Consider the following 24,917-nt stretch of genomic DNA (forward strand, 5'->3'; position numbering starts at 1 on the left):
CTACTGCTAGCGGTGGCGATTCCTGAGCCGAGGTTGGATGGCCACCTGTAATGGATGCTTTATGTGAGATTCCTGCGTTGCAGGGGGTTGGGATAGATGACCCTGGGGAGCCCCCCCCCCCCGTTCCAACTCTGCAGTTCTACCGCAAAACCAGACCATTTCCTGGCACCCTTCCCTGTGGAATGAGCCTCGGGCTTTTCTCCTGCCCATCCTGGGCTGCTGCAGCGCGCTTTCCTGTCCGCCGGAGGGGGCTCCGGGGCGGCGAGGCGGCGCTGGAGAGGAAGCCGAGCGGCAACATGGCCACGTCGAGGCTGCCGGTGCGCCGAGCCGCGCGCCTGCTGGCCTCTCTCCCGGGCGGCCGGGCGCCTGCCAGGTGAGCGCTGGGCAGGGGCGGCGGGAGGCTGGAGAAGCGGGCCGAGCTGGACGCGTCGTGGGCGCGGCAGTTTTAGGCCTGAGAAGGGCTGGCAGGGGACGGAGAGCGTCTTGCACCGGCGGGGAAAGTAGGGCGCGAGTATCCCGCATAAGTCAGTCCCCCAGATCCTCGCTGCACGCCTGGCAGTTTTGAGATCGCGAGTCTTCAAAAACAGAAACAGAAACAGCTCCCATTAAGGATCTTCTGCTGAAGTTCTTTCTCTCCCTCCCCCCTTTCCGTGCAACTCTCAGTACTTCCGGAGAAGAAGAAAGAACCCTTGTGAATTTAAAATTAGTTGGAAATAAATAGATCTGCGCCTGTTTATGCCCCTATTAAAGACAGCTGCCTCTTTATAACATCACTTGGCTGTAGTGGGTAGCTGTCCCCAGAACGTACAGTGGTACCTCGGGTTACAGACGCTTCAAGTTCCGCTAACCCAGAAATAGTACCTCGGGTTAAGAACTTTGCTTCAGGATGAGAACAGAAATTGTGGCAGCAGGAGGCCCCATTAGCTAAAGTGGTACCTCAGGTTAAGAACAGTTTCAGGTTAAGAACGGACCTCCAGAATGAATTAAGTTCTTAACCCGAGGTACCACTGTATTGCAAGCAGTGCCAGATTTATGTATAGGCTAAGTAGGCTGAAGCCTAGGGCCTCTAAATCTAGGGGGCCTCCCTAGCCCACCTGCCCCCCAGTAGGCAGTCTCCCCTCTCCCCAAATTGCAAACCCAAGACTTCATGCGATGGCAGGGCAACCTGGGCAACCCTATGATACTCAGGGCCAGCCAGTGGGGCCCAGTTTGAACCTCTAGGGCCCAACTTGAAAAAAAAATTGTGGGGCCCTAGTTTATAGCCAAAATCTGCAGAATCTTAGAGATATAAATCTGTGTGCTTGGTCATTTTCACAAGATCAGCAAAGCCCTTAAAAAATCAAACCTATTACTGAGTTCTTGTGCAAGTTTGTACAGTTCACTTCTGGATTTTTTAAAGAGAAGCCAATTTAAAAAGAAGTGCTGTGTACAGTGATGTTGCACAACTGTTTTTCCATTCTTGCTATTCTGATAGCATCTAAGCAAGAAATTCAGCAAGGTGTTGAACTGTTGATGGAAGTATCCCCTGGAAGATATTGACCTGAAACCTATTGATGATATTTTGCACTTTCACCTGTACATGAGACAAAGCCATAGGCTTACAGCAGAGCACTCTTTGTCCCATACAGAGCTTTATCAAATTATATAAAACGAAAAAATTCAGATGGCCTTTCCTAATGTGGAAGTAGTTTTGTGGCTATTTCTTAGTTTTAGTTAGGGTTAGGGTTAGGGTTAGGGTTAAAAACTGCTTGGGAGATAGTTTTTCAAGACCCAAAAGAATTAAAAATCAATTAAGGGCCACAATGTCTCAAGAGAGGTTGTCCACACTGAGCATTCTGTACGTAGAATGTGACAAACTTAGACAAACAGATTTTGATGAAGTTTTCTGATGTCCTTTAGAGGAGAAATTGTGAATTGCAGAATTTTAAATACCCATCATCAACCTTGGCTTCATTCAGTTTTGTTTATAACACTCTTCCATTTTCTTCTCCTCGTGAGTGTGGGGGATGGGGAGGGGCCTCACAAGTGGGGTAGCCCAGGTCCTCTCTGCATCTAAATCCGGCCCTGATTGCAAGGAGGGGTTTTCCTGCCACAGTCTTTGCCAGAACTGAAGGGGCAAGAATGCTGAACGCTTCCCCTGTTTAATTTCTGCCTGCTGCACATCTGTTGATAGCGAGCAAACCCAGCCTCAAAAAAAGGAGGAAGTGTTAATTGCTGGAGGGGGTGCAAGTGGTGCAGATGAGGAGTAATTGCAGTTTGATTGTGATTGTCAATTGCCCCATAATTAGAAGAGGAATAAATTGCCATAGGAATTAAAAGGCAAGTGGCTTGTATCCTTATTTCCAATCCAGAACTCCTGTAAGACTGGAAAAACCAGCTGTGAACTCTGACCCAGTTCCTGCCTGTCTTGCGCTGCTTAGATAGTTGCTGTGACACGACAAGGCTGCTGTTGGAATATGCTCTCTCTATCATTTCACTACAAGAGATGATTTATTCAAGGGACAGCCATCGTCTTGGTGGTTTAAAAATAGAAAATTACCGTATTTTTCGCACCATAGGGCGCACCGGACTATAGGGCGCACCCAGTTTTTAGGGGGGGGGAAATCAAGGAAAAAAATATTCCCCCCCCCCCAGCCCCAAAGAGCAGCGTACAGGCTGCACACAACCTCTCCCTGCCAGAGGGGTTGCGCGCAGCTATGGAAGAAGGCAAGGCAGCCAGTGGGATGGATCCTGCTCGCTGCTTTGGCTTCCCCTTTAGCCCCGCGCAGCCTCTCCCTCCCGGGAGACGCTGCGCAGGGCTAAAGAAGCCATAGCCCCGTGCAGCCTCTCCTTGCCAGAGAGGTTGCGCGCAGCTAAGCCAAGGCAGGGGGCGGGATGGATCCCGCTCGCTGCTTTGGTTTCCTCTTTACCCCCGTGCAGCCTCTCCTTGCCGGGAGACGCTGCGCAGGGCTAAAGAAGCCATAGCCCGTGCAGCCTCTCCCTGCCGGAGAGGTTGAGCGCGGCTATGGCAGAAGCCTGCATTCGCTCCATAGGACGCACACACTTCCCCTCAATTTTTGGAGGGGAAAAACTGCGTCCAATAGAGCGAAAAATACGGTACTTCTTTCTTCCCTCTGGCTTTAAAATATTTAAAGTTCTATTTATAACTCTCTCTCTCTTCTCTCTCTGATGCTGTTGACAAACCAGTCAGTGAATCTTTCATGCCAGGAGACTGTTACCTGGTGTACAAAGTGCCAGTGTGGCACAGTTCATGTCCATAATAATAATAATAATAATAATAATAATAATAATAATAATAATTTATTATTTGTACCCCACCCATCTGGCTGGGTTTCCCCAGCCACTCTGGGCAGCTTCCAACAAAGATGAAAAATACACTAAAATGTCACATATTAAAAACTTCCCTGAACAGGGCTGCCTTCAGATGTCTTCTGAATGTCAGGTAGTTGTTTATCGCTTTGACATGTCCAGAGAGCGTTTGAGTCAAGCTAGCTGCTAGATGAATGGTTTGGAGAGGTCCTGGCAGAGGGGAAAGTGTGAGTGGAAGAGGTAGGGGAGGATCCACTAATATCCAAAAGTGCAGAAAAGATCATGCTTTATTTCTAGAATTTACCAACCATCCACCATTCAAAAAAAATTGTAGCGGTGCACAAAAACAAAGAAAAGAAGTGCAAACAAAATATGAAGTTGAAACATGAAAAATAGATTGAAACGCATTTGTAAAACCAATGAGAACAATAACAAACAATGCAAGCCTGAAAAGGCCACAAGAGGGCCTCATTTGACCTGAGAGTTCAAGCAGGCTGAAGGTGACCTCAGGCCCTTGGCTGCTGAGGAGTTTTGCACTCGAGCAGTAAAAGCTTAAACTTCACCCAGTAGAAGATTGGCAGCCAGTGCTGATCCATTAGCAGTGGTGCCAAGGAAAAGTTGCTTCTATCTATGGTTCGGGAGCACACATGCTGTCAGCTCCCAGTTGGCCTGAGAGGACTCTTACCAGACTACATTTGGTGTTTTGAAATTGTAAATTGCATTGGGCAGAATGGCAGAAAAGTAATATATTTAAATCCAACCAATAAATGTGACAACCAGTCCAGAGGATGGCAGCAGCTGCCAGCTTTTTCCTCTTCGCCTCAGTGTTGCACTGAATACTTTAGTTATTATTTCATCCTTGTTTCATATAATTTAGGGATTGTGGCTGACATCTTTTGCAACACATCAGAATTATTAAATTGCTCTTTCCTGTTTTTGCAAGTGAGCGTGAATGTGAATAATATTAAGTTTCCCGTAAGATCAGGGAACTGAAATTGTTCTGTGGGGAATACCAAGCCTTTATCAGTTTAAACTGTGAATCAGAAGAGTCTGAATCATAGCTGAACCCCACAGGGCATTAAATGAGGAGTGGGAGAACTATGTAAACCACCTTGAGCTCCATGGAGAAAAGGGTAGGATATAAATGCAACAAATAAATAGGTTTTCAGTGGAAGCTGTGTTCTTATAACTCCTAGTTTTGCCCACATTCTTCCAGAAGTAGTTTGATTGTGACTAGTGTTTTGCTTAAAAAAAAATCAGTATAAATGTGATGTTTTTGCTACAAGTCCTCTTATTTAATTTTATTTTTAAAGATATATTCAAACAGAAAATCATGAATCAGCACGCCTTGAAACCTCCTCTGCTAAAACCTTAATGGACATAGGAACTCGGAGGATCTTCTCATCGGATCATGACATGTTCAGGGAAAGTGTAAGAAAGTTCTTCCAGGAAGCTGTGCTTCCACATCATGGAGAGTAAGTTAAACATTGTAAATCTTGTGGTCTTGCCTGTGGTGGTGTTTGTTAACCGGAGTTCGTTCCATTCTCCCCCACCCGCCACCTCCTGTTAGAAGCAATGTTAAATTACATGTCGGTTCTTCTAGGAGAAGAGATTATACTTTTGCCAATGGAAGTTTCCATCCTACAGTGTTTAGCAACTTTGCAGGACTGGGGTATCTTTGCTGGAACAGTGGCATGGGATAAAAGGATTGCAGAACAAAACCACACACACTGTAGTCCTGATCAGGTCTCTCTGTGGCTAAAAATCCTGCCCTCCCCTTGTTGTGCATTCATGCATTTAACATAAATATAGTTTGGCCCTTGGTTTAATAATGTAATGCAGCAGGTTAACAAAGGCTGCAACCCTATACCTACTTTCCTGATAGTTTGCCTCATTAAACTTAATGGGACTTATTTCTGATTATTATTATTATTATTATTATTATTATTATTATTATTATTATACCTTGCCTTTTTCCCCTGTAGGCAGCCTACAGATAAAAACAAGAACTGCTTAAAATATAGAAAATCATTAAAAAACCATTAAGCATGGATAAATGGATAGTTATTATATATCCATTAAGCATGGATAGTTATTATATATATATAATAACTATTGAAACTATACCAATAATTGCAATAACAGCAGCATGGCACCAGCTGCAGTCAGTTCTCCAAAGCCTGTTTTTTTGGCTTTTGGGAACTGACTTTTGAGAACAAGGAAGTCTTCACCTGCTGGCAGAAGGACAACAAGGAGGCAGTCAGTCTAGCTTCTCTCTGGAGGAACTTCCAAAGTCTTGGGAGCAGCCACTGAGAAGGCCTTCTCCCGCTTCCCCACCAAGTGTGCCTGTGAGGGTGGCAGGACCAAGACAGGGGCTTCCTTTATTTTAATTTGGTTGCAGTATCTCCATTGGGGGGGGAGGGGAACAAATCCAACGAACACCCCCCCAGTGCTTAAATCTTGCATCTCTGAATCAGCAGGTGTAAGTGTGAACATGATTGAGCATGTGCACGTACAGACACATATAAGCAATCCTCAACTCTTGGTATTGTGTATAGGTTTGCTTCTAAACGTCTTTGTTTTCAGTCAATGCATTTTTATAGAGCAATTCCTCAGTTTTGTGTCCCCCGCCCCTGCCCAGCACACTGTTAAAAAGTATCCCACAGACTCCGCTCAAATCTTGTTTTATTTGCAGGTGGGAGAAAGCTGGACAGGTGAGCAGAGAGCTCTGGGAAAAAGCTGGACAGCAGGGCTTGCTGGGTGTCAATATATCAGAAGAACATGGTGGCATTGGAGGGGATCTTTTCTCTGCAGCAGTCGTTTGGGAAGAGCAGTAAGTAGCAAATGCACCGTGAAATAATTTTTTCAATGTCAAGTACCTTTTTGCTCTTGATTTCCTATGGTCATATATTTTGGGAACACTGTTGTTGGCTTCCCCTCCCTATTGCTAATTCTTCTGAAATGTATAAAGCCCTGAACAACTTGGGACGTAGATACCTGAAGGAAAGCTTCTCTGTATATCAGCCTACCCACTTATTGAGATCTGCAGGTCATAGTCCTTCTGTGTGTTCATCAGAGCTCTAGGTGTGGTGGTGACTTAGGATAAGGAATTCCATCCCTCCTGAGATACCATTGCCACTGTTGGGTCCATATTTTGACAACGACTAAAAAGTGATCTCATGTTGAGTTGTAGACTGCTTGATCTTATTGTGCAGGACATTGATTTGATGCTAAATGGTAGACTGCTGTGAATCTGGTTGTTGTTGTTTGATGGTAATTTTATGTATTTATGTCAGCTCTTGCTGAGAATCAGCATCTCGGCTGAAATGCTCCCCAGACTACTTGAATGTCCCCCCTATCAGTATATCCTTTCCCATAGAAAATTTGCACATTGCAGAGAAGGCTAGGCTATAATCCTTGAACCTGACATGTGACTTTCCATTCCATCATCATCCCCAGACTGCAGTGGTACAGTTCAGAAACCCCTACGGCACTTGATTCCAGTTATCTGTATTTGTGTCAAAATGCCACGCCTTCAGTATGTTGAGAGGCTAGGGTGGAATCTAGACACATAAAAAAGCTGTGAAAATGTTATATATATATATATATATATTGTCAGGGGCTCAGGAGCAGAAGCACAGGGAAGGGAGGAAAGGGAGAGCGAAGGGGAAGAATCGGAGGGCAGCGTAGGAGAAGATGACAGTGGCCCGAGAGATTCCATGAGCCTCTCCAGCGAATCGGAAGATTCACAGAAGGGGGCGCCGGTGGCCAGGGCAAGGGGGGTCCCAAGGGGGACACTCCAGAAGCAAGGGGCCAGCGGGGACTCCCAGAGCAGCAGTTGGAGATCAGGACCAGCTTCCCCACCAGAGCATAGTGGGGGGGAAGAGTCCCAGATATCGGGTCCAGCGTATCCCCCACCAGGGAGAGAAGATGAGTCAGGGCTGACCACGCCTCCATCGGAGAGTCAGGCAACGGAGGGGAGGTCAGGTCCAGCCAGCATCCCGGAAGAGGGAAGCAGTGATAGAAGCAGTGTAACGGTCAGGAGGAAGGTCACTGGGTTGGCACAAGAGCCAAGTTCAAATGTACAGGCGAGCGGGACAGTAGAGAACGAGGACTGGGAACCAGGTCCTAAAGCCCGCCGGAGGCAGGGGGAGGAGTCAGGCGACTCAGCGTCAGAAGAGTCCAGAAAGGGGAATGCCTCAGCGGGCAGGAGGACCCAGCGGAGGAGAGAGCGGAGGAAGAGGTGGAGCAGGGCTAGAATCTTAAACTGGTGTCAGGGGGGAGGAGATTCAGACGGAACTTCGACGGTCTAGGGTTTAAGACGTAGAGCTGCGCGCTGCGGCTTTGAAATGGAAACTGAACTTTAATAAAGACTTTTGTACATAACGACGACCTGGCGTTGGTCCTCTGTGAGCTGGGACCTTGGGGCAGCTCTGATATATATATATATATATATATATATATATATATATATATATATATATATTATACACACACACACACACACACACACACACACACAGTGGTGCCTCGCAAGACGAAATAAATTCGTTCCGCGAGTTTTTTCGTCTAGTGAATTTTTCGTCTTGCGAAGCACGAAATCCCATAGGAATGCATTGAAAATCAATTAATGCGTTCCTATGGTAAAAAAATGGCCAAACAAAGCCAAATTTGGTACAAAAAGAGTTTATTAACTGCTCTTTAAAGTCACACATACTGTAAGGAACAATAAATTAAGTTTCTAAACATGACAGAAAAACATTTAAAAATCAACAAAGTACAGTACATTTTCTAAGACTCTGGGGGACCACTCGAAGAAGGTTCCTCTTCCACTCTTTGCTTCTTGCTGAAGAACCTGTCCATGGTCTGCTGCTTCATCCGCCTTTTCAGCACCTCCCTGAAAGGCGACAGGACCCTCGTATCAAAAGTGTTCACAAGGTCATGTGCCAGGTTCTTGTCAGGGTGGTGCCGCTGTGCAAAAAGCCTGCACATCTTTCCACTTCAGGCAAATGTCCCTCAGTTCTTTGGAGGACAGACGTTCCTCAGTTGCTTCCTCCTCTTCCAGCGAGGCCTGCTCCTGCTCAGCCTCTGCCTGCAGTTCGACCAGCTCCTGGGTGGTCAGCTCATGGTCGTGCTCCTCCACCAGCTCACTGACGTCCTCCTCTGTGACCTCCAGGCCCATGGTCCTCCCCAAGGCAACAATGTCCTGCACCACTGTTGACTCTGGTGCATCAGAGTCACTTGGTGCCACACAGTCCGGCCACAGGCTGCGTCAACCGCAATTCAAATTTCTCTGGCTGATCCCGTTCCAGGCCGTGGTGATCATCTTCAAGCAGGTGACGATGTCGAAGTGGTCCTTCCAGAATTCCCGCAGGGTGATGGTGGTGCAATCAGTCACCTCAAAGCATCGCCTGAAAAGCTCCTTGGTGTAGAGTTTTTTGAAATTGGCGATGAGCTGCTGATCCATCGGCTGGAGCAGTGGCGTGGTGTTAGGCGGCAGGAACATGATGCTGATGAAGCTGAACTCCTCCAACAAGTCCAACTCAAGGCCTTTAGGATGAGCAGGAGCATTGTCCATCAGAAGCAAAGCCTTCAGCAGCAGGTCGTTGTCCAGCAGGTACTGTTTGACAGCAGGGCCAAAAGCAAGATTGACTCAGTCCACAAACAGCACACGTGTGGCCCAAGCCTTACTGTTGGATCGCCACATGACACTCAGCTGCTCCTTGTCGACCTTGTGTTTCTTGAAGGCCCGTGGGTTCTCCGAGTGGTACACCAGCAGGGGCTTGATCTTCAGGTTGCCGCTTGCATTGGCACAGAAGAGCAGGGTCAGACGGTCCTTCATGGGCTTGTGGCCAGGCAACTTGGCCTCCTCCTGAGTGATGAAAGTCCTTTTGGGCATCCTCTTCCAAAACAGCCCGGTCTCGTCGCAGTTGAAGACCTGCTGTGGAACATAGCCCTCCGTCTTCACAACCTCCAGGAACTCCGCTGCAAAGTCTTCAGCTGCAGGAACATCAGAACTGGCAGCCTCTCCATGCCTGACCACGCTGTGGATTCAAGATCTTGTCTTGAACCGGTCAAACCAACCTCTGCTTGCCTTGAAGACTTCAGGCTCGCCTGAGGTTCCTGGCTGTTCCCGGACGAGGTCTGCGTGCAAGGCCTTGGCCTTCTCACAAATGACGGCCTCAGTCACTGTGTCCCCTGCACTCTGCTTCTCTTCTAACCAGATGAGCAGCAACTTCTCGACCTCCTCCAGAACAGCTGGGCGGTTCTTCACGGTCCTGGTGACTCCCTTGGCTGCATCAGTCGCAAGGATCTTCTCCCTCATCTTCAGGATGGTCCCGATGGTCGATGGATTCCTCTCGCCGGCCTCTGCAGCAGCAGTCTTCTTGGGTCCCATGGCAGCACAGCTCCTACCTTCGCAACCCCCCCCCAAAAAATATCAGTGCTTCACATCCAAAAAATTCAAAAGCACCCAGCCACCCACCACACAGAAATTCAAACCCAGAATTCTTTTAAAAAAACAGCAGAGTGGCCCAATGGTCACAAAAAAATCATAAAAATGCAGAAAAAAACACACAAGCTTCCAGATTCTTGCAAACCCCTCCCCAACTGTTCCCCCAGCTACCCACCACACAGAAATTCAAACCCAGAATTTTTTTTTAAACAACAGCAGAGTGGCCCAATGGTCACAAAAAATCATAAAAATGCAGAAAAAAACCACAAGCTTCCAGATTCTTGCAAACCCCTCCCCAACTGTTCCCCCAGCCACCCACCACACAGAAATTCAAACCCAGATTTTTTTTTAAAAAAACAGCAGAGTGGCCCAATGGTCACAAAAAATCATAAAAATGCAGAAAAAAACACACAAGCTTCTAGATTCTTGCAAACCCCTCCCCAACACCAAGTCCTTGAATTCTAAACACCCCAACCCAAAATCCAACCCCCCCCAAAAAAAGTTTTAAAAGTTTAACTTACCAAATGGCTGCAAAAGAAGTTTTGGAAAAGCTTCAAAAATCACCAAAGTCTTCAAAAACCTCAAAAAAGGCTACCACACCGCGTGCTATGAGTTGCTCCTCGAAGTCAAGCCACAACTGCACCTCTTCAAGCAATGCACCCTGGGTTTTAACGGTTTTACGAAAAAGGAAACAAACTTGCAAGACGTTTTCGTCTTGCGAAGCAAGCCCATAGGGAAATTCGTCTTGCGAAGCAACTCGAAAAACGAAAAACTCTTTCGTCTTGCGAGTTTTTCGTCTTACGAGGCATTCGTCTTGCGAGGTACCACTGTATATAAAAAACATTTTCACAGCTTTTTATATATTACACAAATGTGGCACTAGATGGCAATGGTGAGCTACTCACCATTGCCATCTAGTGCCACATTTGTGTAATGCACTTTACAACACACTTAAAATGTTTTATCTGCAGCTGTATATCTCAGTCCTAGATCATGGTCTCTCTCTTTCTCTTTTTCCTTTAAAAAAGGAAAGGCCAGTATGCGGAACTATTGTGTGATTTAAGGAATAATTTTGAACAAGTAAATCCAGTCCCTAGCTTCATAACTTCCCCTCAGTAACAAAAACTTTAGATATCAAAAACAATGGAATTATAAAAATAATTTGATAATTAGGTTTCTCTATGTTTTGATATTGTATTTAAAAATCAGCCTGAAATCAATGTGAAGCTGCTTTTTTGAACATCTCTTGACTTCTTTTTTTCTTTTTCAGAATGTATGTTAACTGCACAGGCCCAGGATTCAGCCTTCACTCCGATATTGTCATGCCATATATAGCAAATTATGGTTCAAAAGAGCAGATTAAGAGGTTCATTCCAGAAATGGCAGCGGGCAAATGTATTGGTGCAATAGCTATGACAGAGCCTGGTGCTGGGAGGTGAGCCAAGAAATTACAAAAATTAATTGTTGTAAAAAGTAAGTCCCATTAAGTGTGTGTGCATGTGTGTGCTCTGTAAGATTTCAAATACTTTTGTCTTCCTGTATAAGGTAAAATTGGTGGACCAGTTTGTCAGAGCAAATTCCTCTAACTTTGCTGAACTAGGTCAGAGAGCTAGAGTAGTGGTCGAAAGATGGAGCTGTGAACCAGGAAGGAACCAGTTTTAATTTCTCCTCTGCCACAAATTCACTAAGAGTCCACTGGCAAATCACCATCTGTTGGCCTCTGCTCCTTGTATAAAAACAATGCTAAGTACCTTACAAGGTTGCTCTTAAGTATTTCTGAGTGTGTAGACAGGAGGAACTGTTAACACTATAAATGCAAAGTATTACTGCTGTTACAAGAAATTATATGCACATGATTCCAAGTGCAGGAGGCAGAATAATTATCAACAGGAAGCTGTTATTCCAGGACTAGATGAAAAAAGAAGCAAAGCACTCACCACTGAAGTAACATTGGATGCAAATGTTCCACATGAAAATTAAGTGTTAATGTATGCTTTAATTTTTCTTGTTACCCTGTTTAGATAATGCTTTTTTAAAAATTATTGTGGCCCATTAGGCTGCAGTCTGAACCCCCGGAGCCTGGCTGCTGGAGGAGGTTAGGATGTAGCAGATGTCCCTGTCTGCTTACCTCATCCTGCCTCTGCTGTTGGTGGGCTCTTCCTTCTGCAGAGATCCCCATGCCTAATTGAATGCTATTACCAGTAGTGTTCCTGATATGGCTCTGAAACAGGGCATTATGAAGGTGGAGCAGGATCCTAAACTGGTCCATAACTTGGATAGGGGCCAATCTGTGCCGGCCAACTACTGGAGCAGGAAAAAGAGAGAGAAAGTGCTCCTTCCCACATTCTGCCCTGGCTGGCAAGACCTGGCGAGGCTTTTGATTCTGCTATTCTGTCCCACTGCTCCTTGCTGAGAACTTAGAATTGCTCATTCTGTGATATTATGGCAGCGAACAAAACTGTATTGTAACCTTTGAATAAATGTTTTAAATAATAAAAAAGAGTTGCTCCCTTACTGTGCAATCCTGTGCATGCTTACCTGTGGGTAAGCCGCATTGAATACAGTGGAGCCTCCTTACGGAGGGCAGATTTTGCCCTTATTGCAGCCCTGTTCGTAAGGGCAGTGCTATACTTTCCCCCCTTGTAGGAGTGAATGGCAATGGATCACCATTAGAATAGGATCTATTTTTTCATATCCCTTGTTAACACTGCTTTTCCTCCCACATATGCCTAACTCTCTTCTGGATTCTGCTTGGGTTCTTTTTTCTTTGTTTCTGTTTGTGTGACTATTTGGAGAACTTGCTTTTATATATAATAGATTCCCTGGTGTGTGATCTATCTATGCTGGGGTTATTTAAAAATAAATACTGTGCCTTTTCCTCTGTACTATTAAGAATTATTTTATTGTTAGCGATTTGCAGGGTGTGCGAACATACGCAAAAAAGGATGGAAGTGACTGGATTCTAAATGGCAGTAAGGTATGTGCAGGAAGGATAAATTATTCTGGATTTGGTGTAGACTTCATCTTACAGCCCTTTGAGATAATGGCTTCTAAACTGGCCACGGTGGTCTTTGCCAAAGAAGCAGTGCCAAGCTGCTTCCCGTTATGTTTTTTACGAGAATTCATGCTGCCAGGTAATGTGGCTACTTCTGCCGGCAGCCTCAAAACTCAATCAGCCTAGCAGGTGCTCTTCTGTACTTCTTTTATCTGGGGAAGATATAAAGACCATCTGAAGAATTTGGCCTTTTCATGTTCCAACATAGTTGGCCTACACAGGGTAACCAATGTGCAAATATTTCACAGTTCAAAAGAGTTGGCAGTAGAATGGCTTCCCTGGTATGAAGCTGCCTGAGGGGACCAAGGAGGCAAATAAAAACTTGACTACATCAGTGCAAAAGAGAAAAAATAATGAGTTTACTTTCTCGGTGAGGGTTCAAGGAAAATGCCATGCTGGATGCCAACTGCATGCAGCCAGGTTGCTGTTGCTTTGTTATTAGATCCTTTAGTTCAAACCGCTTCTCTTCTTCTCTGATAAAAGTTTGGGGCAGGGAGGAGGAGGGGGCACTAAGTTTGAGAAGTCTGCCCTAGTTAAGTGTGCTTACTGGATTATAAGTTTACTTTATGCTAATGTTCGGTTTGCTGCTTGCTGCTTTTTTTAAGAGCTTGAGCTGCATTAGAAGAACCGTGAGCCTCTTTTTTTCCGTCTGCCTTACTCCTTGTGATGGGGATCACTTGGCAGTGGGATATCTTTGGGTCTCTTCTGTATCCTGTCCTGTGAACAAGAATTCAAAGTGATCTTGATTAAACTAGACAATTAGCACGAAAGCTGCAAGATAAAACGAATAAGCAATGGTTTGCTCAGAGAGAAATCCACCAGTAAAAACTGGAATGGCTGACTATGGTAGCATTGTTGTGATGGGTTCCCCTCTCCTCCATGTGAATGTTCATTGCCAATCACTGCTGCATTGTAAATGGCTGCAGCTGCTTTGGAGTTCCTTAACAGAGACCCTGTCTCCAAGACAAAGGAAGTCATAACAATAGTATGTAGCTACTTTATCCCACTCTACTGTATTGCAGGTGTTCATTACTAATGGTTGGATGAGTGATGTAGTAATTGTCGTGGCTGTTACAAACCGTGAGGCCCGTTCCCCTGCTCATGGCATTAGCCTCTTTCTGGTAGAAGAAGGAATGAAAGGATTCATCAAAGGGCGTAAACTTGAGAAAATAGGACTTAAAGCACAGGTGAGTCGTGGGAGTCTGAGAAGCCACTCCGATGATTGCCTGTGATGAATGCAACTTGAGGAATGACATAAATATTCTAAAACTATTAAGAAGTGTATTATTTAGCACTAAAATAGACAGCAAAATTGAAAGGTGGGTGTAGGACCACACATCACGCAAAGGAGCCCTTGACCCAGAAGCTGCTTGTGCAGCGGCATCCCATGGTGGTGGCAGCCACCTTTGGCATCTCATGTGTCTGCCCCTTTGACACAAAGTGAGCTGTGGGGCAGGAACCTGATCTTAGCATCAAAAGTGGTGCATTGGTGAAGACAGCTTAACTTCCACTGCCCCAGTTCCCCAAGGTCAGTTTCCCAAACTCCTGCTCTGTGTATGTATATATGTCCTGCCCCAAACCTGTTCCAGTAATGGAAGTGAGCCCATCTGAGAAAAGTACAGTACCTGGGTTGATGGGGGGGTGTCCCCCATGCATGATGTTAAGTATTAGGCACACCCTATGGCTCACCAAGTGTTGGCGGTGGGACAGACATTTGAGACAAACATGGCTACTGCTGCTACATTGCATTTGGTCCTTAGAAAATGGATGTGGTGAGCTATAACTTTCATCAGCAGTTTGACTTCTGAGCCTGTGTGTATGAAGGGAACAAGAAGCAGACTTGCAAAATGGTGTTGGCAAATTTTCTATGTGTTTTTTTTTAAAAAATTAGGACACGGCAGAGCTGTTTTTTGAAGATGTCCGCCTGCCTGCCGGGGCCTTGCTTGGACAGGAGAACAAAGGCTTCTATTATCTAATGGCAGAGCTTCCTCAGGTAGGGGAGACATAAAACCACACTGAGGCACACAAAGGCATGACTTGTTCATTGCAGCAAACTGCCAGCGACAGATTGCATGGTGTGACATTTGATCTCCGACACAGGATTTCAGCAGCCACCACCTGCTGATCTCAGCGTGGGTTTTTTGCTGCTTCATGTTGGAAATACTGCATTTGAAACTGACGTGTGATCTTATTTCTACTGGGTTACAGACCTGTGTGTTAATTTAAGAGATCACAGCTTCATAAGAAATGGTTTGATAATGTAACTGATTTTTGCCATGCCAGTTTAATATTAAAATGAATGTGGATGGACAAATTATGATACCATGTTGAGTAGATCTGTTGCAGACGCATTTGATCACAGCATAATGGATAACTGTTGTTTAACATTAGTGACTCCATCTTCAGCTGTTCCATTCTGGAGCTGGCACAGCGAAAAATGAGAAAAAAAACCGTCCCATCCACCTTCTAGTCTGGCTGGCGCAAGTAGCAAGACGAGATGAGGCAGTCAGTGTTCTGCTCACGGTCTGGGGTAGGGTTGGGTCATATCTGCTTTTCAATATTGTGATATATCACCTGCTGAACATCACATCATCCTGATATCTCACAATGTCTGAAAAAAGGATGTAACTATGTAGAGGCAAATGGGGTAATGTTTTGGCAACAGCTACTTCTTAGGAGTGTAAAACTGATACCTTTTTACTTATCTTTAACATATTGCCCCGATTCTCGTAATTTGAACATAGCTTCTGCATATGGCCCTACATGCATATATTCCATGTCCAGTTTTTCTCAGGATGCATTGTTGTTATGCGCCATCCCAAACTCGAAGAGCGGTGCAAGATTCCAGGAGTTGCAGGTGCACTTTACATGGAGTCTGTTTCCCTTTGGACAATGAGGCATAGAAAAGACTAATGTCTTTACAATATATGATTTATTTACACACACACACACACACACACGCACACAACCTGAGGAATTTAGGGTGTGTGGCACCCCACAAACTCCTAACAATATATTGTGTGTTCAGAATGTACATACATGAGGTGCATGTACTTAGGTCCCCTGTGTGGACAGGTTCTCAGGCGCATGGATGCAAAGTGGTAATCTCAAACCCCACCCCCACCCCCCGCTGTGCTTATACGCTGCACACTTTGGCCATCAATACAGGGCTGATGTTGCTATTCTAGACACATGTCTAGCAATTTGGATCTGGGACTAAAAATTTTATATCCAAATTGAACCGTGTGGGGATTTTGAAGAATGTTGAAAATATTAGAAGCTTAATTCTCGTCCACGTCACTTTTAAAGACTGGGAAGACTAATTTAGCTTGTGATGAAAGGGCAGGGAATATCAAATACAGAACTGTGCATACGAATAGCTTTTCTGTGGTAATGAGCACATGTGAGGATGTTTTCTCCCTCCATCTCTTAAGGAAAGGTTGTTGATTGCTGATATGGCAATTGCCAGTTGTGAATTCATGTTTGAAGAGACAAGAAACTATGTTAAACAAAGAAAAGCTTTTGGAAAAACAGTTGCACATTTGCAGGTAAGCATTTAGGCATGTTTCTTTGTCCTGTAAAGTCATAATAAATGTCTGAATCCCATAAAGTATATATTACTCTGACAAGCTCTGACACCACACTTCAGACTACCGGTTTGATTCACCTAATGTGCAATCGGCCTTTCCCCCATCTCCTTGGCCCCAGATTTGACTCTAGGGTAGCTGGGAGAACCTCCTGGATGGTACATGGGGTAAGGGGAGACGGTGACATCTGACAAACTGCAAGGCTTGCGCTGGTGGAATGTTCACCACAGCGAAACATTGAATTCCACCCTGTGGCTGTATATGCACATCACACTAAAAACATAGTTTAGCAGCATGTGCATGAGTCAGTTCACCATTTTTTCCTCAATAACTTAATTTTTACAAGTGTAAATTTTAGAGAAATCCATAGAATTGGTCCTGGATACAGTACAGCATGACAAACCTGATATACGCTGAGAAAACAGTATCCTTCCAGGTGAAATGAATACTTTCCTTGCTAGCAATTTCAAACAAAATCTGGGTTCAACCTCATATAATTTATTGCCTTTTCTCCCCTACCTCACCCTGCCTTCTGTCTTTATACTGGTTCTGTTCTCTCTGCCAAGCGGTGCTTCTCAAACTTGGGTCTCCAGCTGTTGTTGGATTACAACTGCCATCATCACTGACCACTGGTCCTGCTAGTAAAGGGATGATGGGAGTTGTAGTCCAAAAACAGTTGGAGACCCAAGTTTGGGAAACACTGATAGGTATCCACTTCTCACCGGACGCTTTGCCTGTATTGTCTCATTTCCGTTTTCCCAGGCACCTTCCACGTAGCACATCTATATCTGTGCTTCTTTGAAGCACCTCCACAGGTCTTCCTGATGCTACAGTGGCTTACCTTCGCAAATGTTTCCCAGAGTACACAGTGTAATGTACATTTTATATAGAAGAGGTACATTATGGGGTGCCTGACCCGATCTTCCATTTCAAATAGCCCTCTTAATTTTCAGTGCTGCTCAGTTCTAATGGATCTTACTCCCAGGTAAATAAACTGTGCATTTTCTTTCTTGAATTGGAAGACTGTGCAGCACAAGCTAGCAGAACTGAAAACGCAAACATGTGTAGGTCGTACGTTTCTGGATAGCTGTCTCCAGCTCCACTCCGTGAAACGGCTGGATTCTGCCACCGCTTCAATGGCCAAGTACTGGTATGTGTGTTAAACAAGTTATCTATCTTTCCATATAACATCTCTGTCTTTTGAACAGTTACATTGAACATAACTGCATATGGTTGACAGGCTGTGAAAGGCCTTTCTTACAGGGGTGCAAAGAATTTCCTGGGGGGTGACAAATGTCTCCATGATCCTTCCTTCAGTTTAATTTTGCTACTTCTGTGCACAAATACTTGTGCATATGAGAAGTGGGATGCACACCCCAGGGCTCATTTTGAACAGCAGGATTGATTTTTTTAAATGGAAGTAAAAGTTCCTGAAATGGTTAGGAAAGTGCAACTACTTCTTAAGTAGAACAGGAGTTGTGTTCAACATAGCATGAAGCAGATCACACAATCAGCACAGGGATTTCCCCTTGCACCACAGAACGTTCTCATCCGCACTGTGTAATATTGTTCTGAGTTCCCTTCCAGCCCTCTGGAACAGATTTGGAAGTCCCACCGGGGAGGAGAGGTGGGGGAAGCCCATTGTGCTAATGCTAATCCTTGCACTTGTGCAACTATTTAGGTCTGGATGCTCCACATGAGGCCATTCAACACTTAAGTGCAAGAAAGTTAACAGTAACAACAAATACATCCTGATAGGCTGCCACCACAAACAAAATGTGAAAACCCCCCTCTAAGTTAGCCTTTGCCAGCCTGGGGTTGGACTAGATGACCCTCTGGGCCCCTTCCAACTCTATCAGACATTTTGGACTTCTGCCAGCAAAGGCTCCTCTAGGAGGGTGTCTGAGCCCAGCTGACAAGGACTTCTCTGCTTAAGCCAAGCTCTAGAAATATAAACAGTAAGGAGCTTGATATTTACTTTGCTACAGCTAAGGGGACACAGAACAAAACCCTGTGAAATGTCATTGGAACACTTGGGGGTAGCTTAACAGTCTCCAGCACACAGGGAAAATCACTATATAGAAGGGTCTGGAAACTTCTGTTTCAGTGTATCTGAAGAAGTGTGCATGCACACGAAAGCTCATACCAAGAACTGACTTAGTTGGTCTTTAAGGTGCTACTGGAAGGAATTTGTTTTGTTTTGACTATGGCAGACCAACACGGCTACCTATCTGTAACAGGGAAAATTGTTAATGAGAAATACATTTTAAAGCAGTGAATTTAAATGCCCAAGTATTTAAAGAATGTTTGATGAGAGGAAATGGAAGGTGACTATCACACACAGGCTTGCAAATAAAATCAGTAAAGTCAATCTAACTTTGCTGATTATACCTTCTTGCCTGACCAATACAGTGTTCCTTGCGAGAAAGAAGTTCTGAAAGAGAATGAGAACGTCTTTAGGTTCCTGATTTAGATCAAGCCTGTCATATTTTCTGAAAATTGGAGACCAACAAAAGCTGTGGTCTTAATGGAGGTGCATTGTTTCGTGAGACCGATGGCAGGAGAGTCTCTGCCTTTGATGTAAGGGGTCTAGGCCGCAGACCAGAAATTCATTTAGTGGTTGGTTCCACTTCCTTGATAATTCTAAACTTCCACTGCAAATCAGTTAGCTATTGTGAAAAGGGGGTTAATGCGAAAATGTGCACTGGGAAATTAAAAATGCAATATATATGCCTATGCAGTATTCACCATAGTGGGTGTCAAATACCAGGCATCAGGAGGCACTGTTGGGAATATTTCAGGATGTAGGGGGGCTCGTCACAATAGCGGCAGGCAGGGAATTAAAATGGAAAGAAAACAGAAGAATGCGACAGAGGGTTGTTTCTTGATTGCTCGTCACTAAGAATACTAGTCACGGTCACACCCCATGCAGCACTTGTAGTAGCACAGATGCTGCCTCTAGATGAGAAAAATGCCTTGTCCTCAAAATAATATGATGCCATGAATGAGGTGAGGTCTATATACCAAATGAACACTGCGTTTATTGGCTATGAACTAGTCTGGAAAGGCAATTAGAAAGTAGGAAAGAATCTGGCTGCATGACTACAATGCAGTACAAATGGGTGAGGACCCTTTAATAAAAGACTCTGGGACCCATTACTGGAAATTACTGGGTTCCTTAGATTTGGAAACTGGGTATGCTGGGTTGGTTTTAAAGCAGCGTTGGCTACTTGCAGTCCTTGAACTGAATAAAGTTTGTCAGCTGATTTATTCAGGAAGATCTTGTATTTCCTTTCCCCCCTTTTCTCTCCCTCCTCCTCTTTTGAGGTAGACAAGTCATCTTGACCTCAGCTTCTAAATTGCTCTTGGCAAAATACAGCTTGAAGAGACCATGGTATTAGAAGTCTGGCTTCCATAACAATGCTTAATTGCTCAGTTGAAAGGCTTTTGGAAACCATAACACAATCTTATTACAAAACGGCTGAAGGTTTATCAAATAAGTAGTTCCATATAGCATGCTGCATAAACATAGACTTGGTATTTTTCACCAAGCATTTCCCCAAATCTCTCTGACTCTTCAGGGTGGAAATGTTGCCCACTTGCCATGTTATAACACATCCTGACCTGGGCTGCCTCTTTAGAGTTCCATTTTTCATTAGCCAGAAAAAGCCGCTGGGTTGTTATTGCTGTTACATATTAACTTATGTTTTACCAGACAGAGTTAGACAAGTAAAAACAGCTAAGGTAATACTTTGTACTGATGCCAGATTGAATTAACTACATGGTTGAAAGAAATCAGATGCTAGATTAGAATGACAGAAAACATTTTTGTGAGGCTATACTGATTTTTCTCTTGTGGAAACTATAGAAAGAGAAACACACACCAATAACAGAGTCCAGATGGGGTATTTCCAGTTATGGAAAAGAAATTTGGGTATAAATGCCTGATAGGAAAGTAATTTTACTTAGCCTCTAAGAAAAGGAAATCACCATTGTCTTTTTGTCTGTGCAGAAGGATTAACTATAGTCATAACCACATGGTGAATACTGCAGCCCATGGCACCCATATCTTATCCCAATAAAACTCCTTATAGTTTCCTTAAATAAAGCGGTTTCTTGGTATCATTACTGAGTATGACTCTGGCTGTATTCAGATAGAGCTGTTCTCTTTTTACTGCTGCATGGGAAAAGATCCTAGAGTGTGTGTGCACATTCTAAACTGGAATGGAAAACTCAGCACTGGGAGAAAAGTACCAATCAAACTGTGTTGTCTAGGTAGTGCTTTTATTACTAAGGAAAGCAATACATAAAACCAAGCTGTTGCTGAATTGTGGGGGCTGGATTCAACTAAGGGTTTCCCACTACTGGAAGCCAATTCAAGGTCTTGTGCTAGTGCAATATGGCTTTCCCCTGTTCTCTCCCTTTGTACCCACCCTCTCCTTCCAAATTGGCTCGGGAGGGTCTGGAGAACCCCCAGAACAGGATTGGGGGCGGGGAGATATTGTTCCCTGGCAGAGTGATCTCCTTAGTGCTGCACTGAATTCCCCTCTAAATGTTGCATCAACCTGCATTTGAAACCTTTTCTACAGCCAATACATTATTTTGAGCATCATGCAAGCTATTTCAAAATAGTGATTATTAAAAGATCATGGTGGTGCAACTTATTTAAGAGCTCAACTGCTTTGGAAACAGACTTTTCTCTCTGTTTAAGGGCTTCTGATCTCCAAAACAATGTGGCTACTCAGTGCGTGCAACTCCATGGAGGATGGGGATATATGTGGGAATATCCAATTGCAAAGTAAGTACGACTACTTTTTATCCTCACAGGCATGCCTGTTGTTTGGGAAAAGCTGATCATCCATAAAGAGAGATGTTTCAGTGGTCTTTTACTTATCCAGTTAAGTCTACAAAGCTGTGAAACAATGTTTGTATTCTTTAAGTACAAAATGTTGACACGGGAGTTTTAATTGGGCCCCCGTGTTCTCTCTGTGTCCAGTGACTGGTTGAAACCTGAAAATCACCTTTAAACAGGATTAAGGCAGTTTCTTCCAAAATGTAAAACTTCATTATCTATTGGTTGTGGAGAAGAGGAGCTGCAGAACATAATAATCAATAGGTCTAGAGAAACTGAGACTGGTGCTTGAGCTGAATTACTAACCAGTTTCTCTTCAGATGAGAAACTGTTATGACAGTGCTGCCATGCAGATGTTTCAGCATCATTATTAATATGATTTAAGGATGACAGTGGGCCAGTTTGGACCTCACAAGCTGCAGCAACGAACGGTACTTAAGATCCCAGTTAAGTAATGTGTGGCTCATCACCCAACCTTTGGGGTGCTTTGAGATATATTATTTGTCTTTATGGTCAAAATTATGTCCTGTTGTCTTTTCAAACATTTAAGGTCCCATCATTTTATTTCTAAGAATTACTGTGTATAAGACTAGGTCTTTTTCCTAAAAAATAATGTCAAAAATTAGGGGGACGTCTTATAGACGGAAAAATACGAGATAGATAGATAGATAGATAGATAGATAGATAGATAGATAGATAGATAGATAGATATTGCTTGCAAGGAACTTTATTGGAAACCTCTAAACACACATGGTCTTTTATGCACAGACCAGAACTTCTTTTGAAATGACTGAAGCATCTGGAAAATAAATGAAAAATGGTTATTATTAACAAGAATATAAATGTTAGTGTGCTAGTGTAATCATCAATATGACAATTAGCTTTGTATCTTACTCTCTCCTTGTTGTTGTTACTTTTTAAATATTTATCTTTAGAAATAAATAAACAGCATAAAAACAATTTTCTCCCCAAAGCTTAGCATAGTGAGGGAGAATGTAATAGACTCTGATGAAACAATTGCTCTGTAAAAACTACCGTAATTTAAGCAATGCACACTTGAAGATCCCAGGATCCAAGCTTGTGTCCATGATGACACACGTTTCTATTTAGAAGTACTAATATGTTTTGCAATCTACTCATTGACATTTTTCTCTAGATCTTTTGTAGATTCTCGTGTTCAGCCAATATATGGTGGTACTAATGAAATAATGAAAGAACTCATTGCTAGAGATATCGTGATCGACAAATAGGCATCTGTTTATACTAACGGATAGTTCCAGATCCCATTTCCACTGATAAGGAATTACATTGCGCCAAAAATAAAAATAAGGAGACAGTATGGGTCTAATTGAAGAAGAAACAGCAGCAAAAGCCTGTTTAGAACATTAACAATAAAATGTATGTTTTTGTTGATCTCCAATGTTAAACTTAGAATAACTGTTTATGATTTATTTATGATTTAACTCCCCAAATGCAAAAAACTCTTACAAGTATTTGGACTACAAGCACAAAATTCATGATGTCATCTAAAGCTGAATTGCTTAAAACCTAATGCAATTCTTTTCTGTTCTAAATAGAACATATGTTGGAGGATGATGTGAAAAATTTCTACTGTAGAAACTGTAAAGCTCTTTGGAAATAAATGTAGGCCCATTTCTGACAAAAAAGAAAGAAATATACCTCTTCTAATGATCTGAATGGGTATGCTTCTCTATAAGCAAAGAAGACAACAGGTGGGCAGTTAATCTTCTAATGTTACAGATGATTGCACAAAAAGAGTGACATTTGTATGCAGCCTAAAGTGCCTTCCAACATGTAACTGTATTTTGTATATGACAATAAAAGAAAAAACTTAAATAATAGTAATATCATAGTCCAGTAATATCTTTGATATCTTTTGAGTCAACAGCTTGAAAGGTGCTCCAAACTGCACTGCAAGATGTGACACACTGGATGTGCAACATGACACCTATTAAATGTGGCAATAGTGCTTAAATAACTTCAGAGACCTGGTACCTAGCCATCAATTAAATCAGGGGTTGCCAGCCTTTTGAGGCCCCTGTGCACATTTGCAAACTGGAGAAATGGTCATGGGCGCTACCCAAAACTTGCAATCAAGCACATAACCCTCCTATTTGAATGGTTAAATCAGAATACTTCTTTGGAGTCTAATTTCATTGGAGGAAAGGGACTCAGTGGGTGCCATGGAACGATTGGAAGGCTTGCCAATTGGAAGGTTGGCAGTTTGAATCTCCACGACGGGGTGAGCTCCTGTTGTTCGGTCCCAGCTCCTGCCAACCTAGCAGTTTGAAAGCACGTCCAAGTGCAAGTAGATAAATAGGTACCGCTGCGGCGGGAAGGTAAATGGCATTTTTGTGCGCTGCTCTGGTTTCACCAGAAGCAGCTTTGTCATGCTGGCCACATGACCCGGAAGCTGTACGCCGGCTCCCTCGGCCAATAACGCGAGATGAGCACCGCAACCCCCGAGTCGTTCGCGAGTGGACTTAATGGTCAGGGGTCCCTTTACCTTTATGCAAAGATTGCATGGGTCTAAGAGTCTCTTACATTGACTTACCTTGCCATTTTGCCCTCTTCTCCCCTGTAACCTTATTCGTAGTCCTATGTAAACAGACTTACATGGAAGGTAAGCTTCTTTGAGCTCAGTTCTAGGGGCGGAGGGAGGGGTTGCAGCCTCAGAAGAAAGCTTGGGGACAGATGCTGCTTTGTTGTGAAATAAATGGTTGGTTGTGCTCAAAGACTGTTGAGTTTGTAAGGAGTTGCCATCTTTAAGCTTTATTCTTAGAACAAGTGCTGTGATTTGAGTGATATCTCCAGGAAACACACACACAATTTATGCAGGAAAGCTTTAAACCGTAGAGCATAAAACTTTTAACCTCAGGGTTGTGGTTTCGAGCCGCACGTTGGGCAAAACATTCCTGCATTGCAGGAGGTTGAACCAGATGCCCTCGTGGTCCCTTCCTAGTCCACAATGCTATCGATAACACACACACACTCCCGGAAGCAGACCCGCCGCCCACGCCGCCTCATTTACATAGGCCCGCCCACCGGCCCTCCGGATTGGTCGGCCGACTCCCCGCGGGAGCCCCGCCCACCCCGCCTAAACTACCGCCCGCGCGCGGCCGCTCGGGCTGCTGAGGCAGCTTGGCTCGGGAGCGCCGGGCGGGCGGCTGTTGGGAAAGGCGGCGCCGCCGCCCGAGTGCGAGAGACGGGCAGAAGAGAAGCGGCGGCGGCGGCGGCGGCGGCGGCGGGAGAGGAAAGCGCGAGTCCCTCTGAGGAGAAGTTCGCCGGGCTGCGCGGCGGGGGGAGCGGAGGAGGCGGCCGGCGAACAGACCGAAGTTGGCAGGCGAGTCCGGGCGGAGGGGGAGGGGGAGGGGCGTCGGGAGAGGCGGTTGGCTTCTTGCCCAAGCAGGGGCTCCTTCGTGGCGCGCGGGCGACTCGCCTCCCCTCAGGCGCCCTCCCTAACGGCAGTGGAGCGGCGAAGGGGGTGGGATTTGGGAGAGTGATGGGGTGGCGGCCAATGGGGAGGAGCGCGGCGGGGGGCGGGGCGGGGGCGTTGGAATGCGAGGGGAGGGGAGCGGAAAGTAGATGCTCGCGCGCCTCGGCGGAGGGAGGGAGGGAGGGAGGGAGGGAGGGGGTGGC

General features: G+C 44.6%; 1 protein-coding gene and 1 long non-coding RNA gene across 3 annotated transcripts; both read left to right on the forward strand.

Moving 5' to 3' along the window:
• The first annotated feature begins 230 nt into the window (after window positions 1-230).
• Window positions 231-23,123, forward strand: ACADL (acyl-CoA dehydrogenase long chain). Of its 2 annotated transcripts, none has more exons than XM_081842904.1 (11): window positions 231-373; window positions 4,623-4,784; window positions 6,005-6,142; window positions 11,034-11,198; window positions 12,674-12,740; window positions 13,841-14,005; window positions 14,710-14,811; window positions 16,253-16,366; window positions 17,428-17,555; window positions 21,117-21,203; window positions 22,414-23,123. In XM_081842904.1, the coding sequence occupies exons 1-11, from the start codon at window positions 297-299 to the stop codon at window positions 22,505-22,507; spliced, it is 1,299 nt and encodes a 432-aa protein (XP_081699030.1). In that variant the 5' UTR covers window positions 231-296; the 3' UTR covers window positions 22,508-23,123. The 2 variants fall into 2 exon arrangements, with proteins under 2 accessions (XP_081699030.1, XP_081699031.1); XM_081842905.1 differs by lacking the exon at window positions 231-373 and adding an exon at window positions 3,477-3,549.
• On the forward strand, window positions 7,835-10,107 carry LOC309336027. Its single transcript, XR_014153865.1, has 2 exons — window positions 7,835-8,027; window positions 9,786-10,107. It is a non-coding gene; the product is annotated as an uncharacterized lncRNA (long non-coding RNA).
• Window positions 23,124-24,917: the final 1,794 nt, after the last annotated feature.

The sequence above is a fragment of the Podarcis erhardii genome (genome assembly GCF_964252035.2).
Source record: "Podarcis erhardii genome assembly, chromosome: 1".
Taxonomy (NCBI): Eukaryota; Metazoa; Chordata; class Lepidosauria; order Squamata; family Lacertidae; genus Podarcis; species Podarcis erhardii.

Excerpts from the sequence above, each read along its gene's own strand:
- ACADL (XM_081842904.1), top strand. The coding sequence starts at position 297 with ATGGCCACGTCGAGGCTGCCGGTGCGCCGAGCCGCGCGCCTGCTGGCC. Across the intron at positions 11,199-12,673 it reads ACAGAGCCTGGTGCTGGGAG|CGATTTGCAGGGTGTGCGAA; the intron begins GTGAGCCAAGAA and ends TTTTATTGTTAG. Across the intron at positions 16,367-17,427 it reads AAACAGTTGCACATTTGCAG|ACTGTGCAGCACAAGCTAGC; the intron begins GTAAGCATTTAG and ends TTGAATTGGAAG.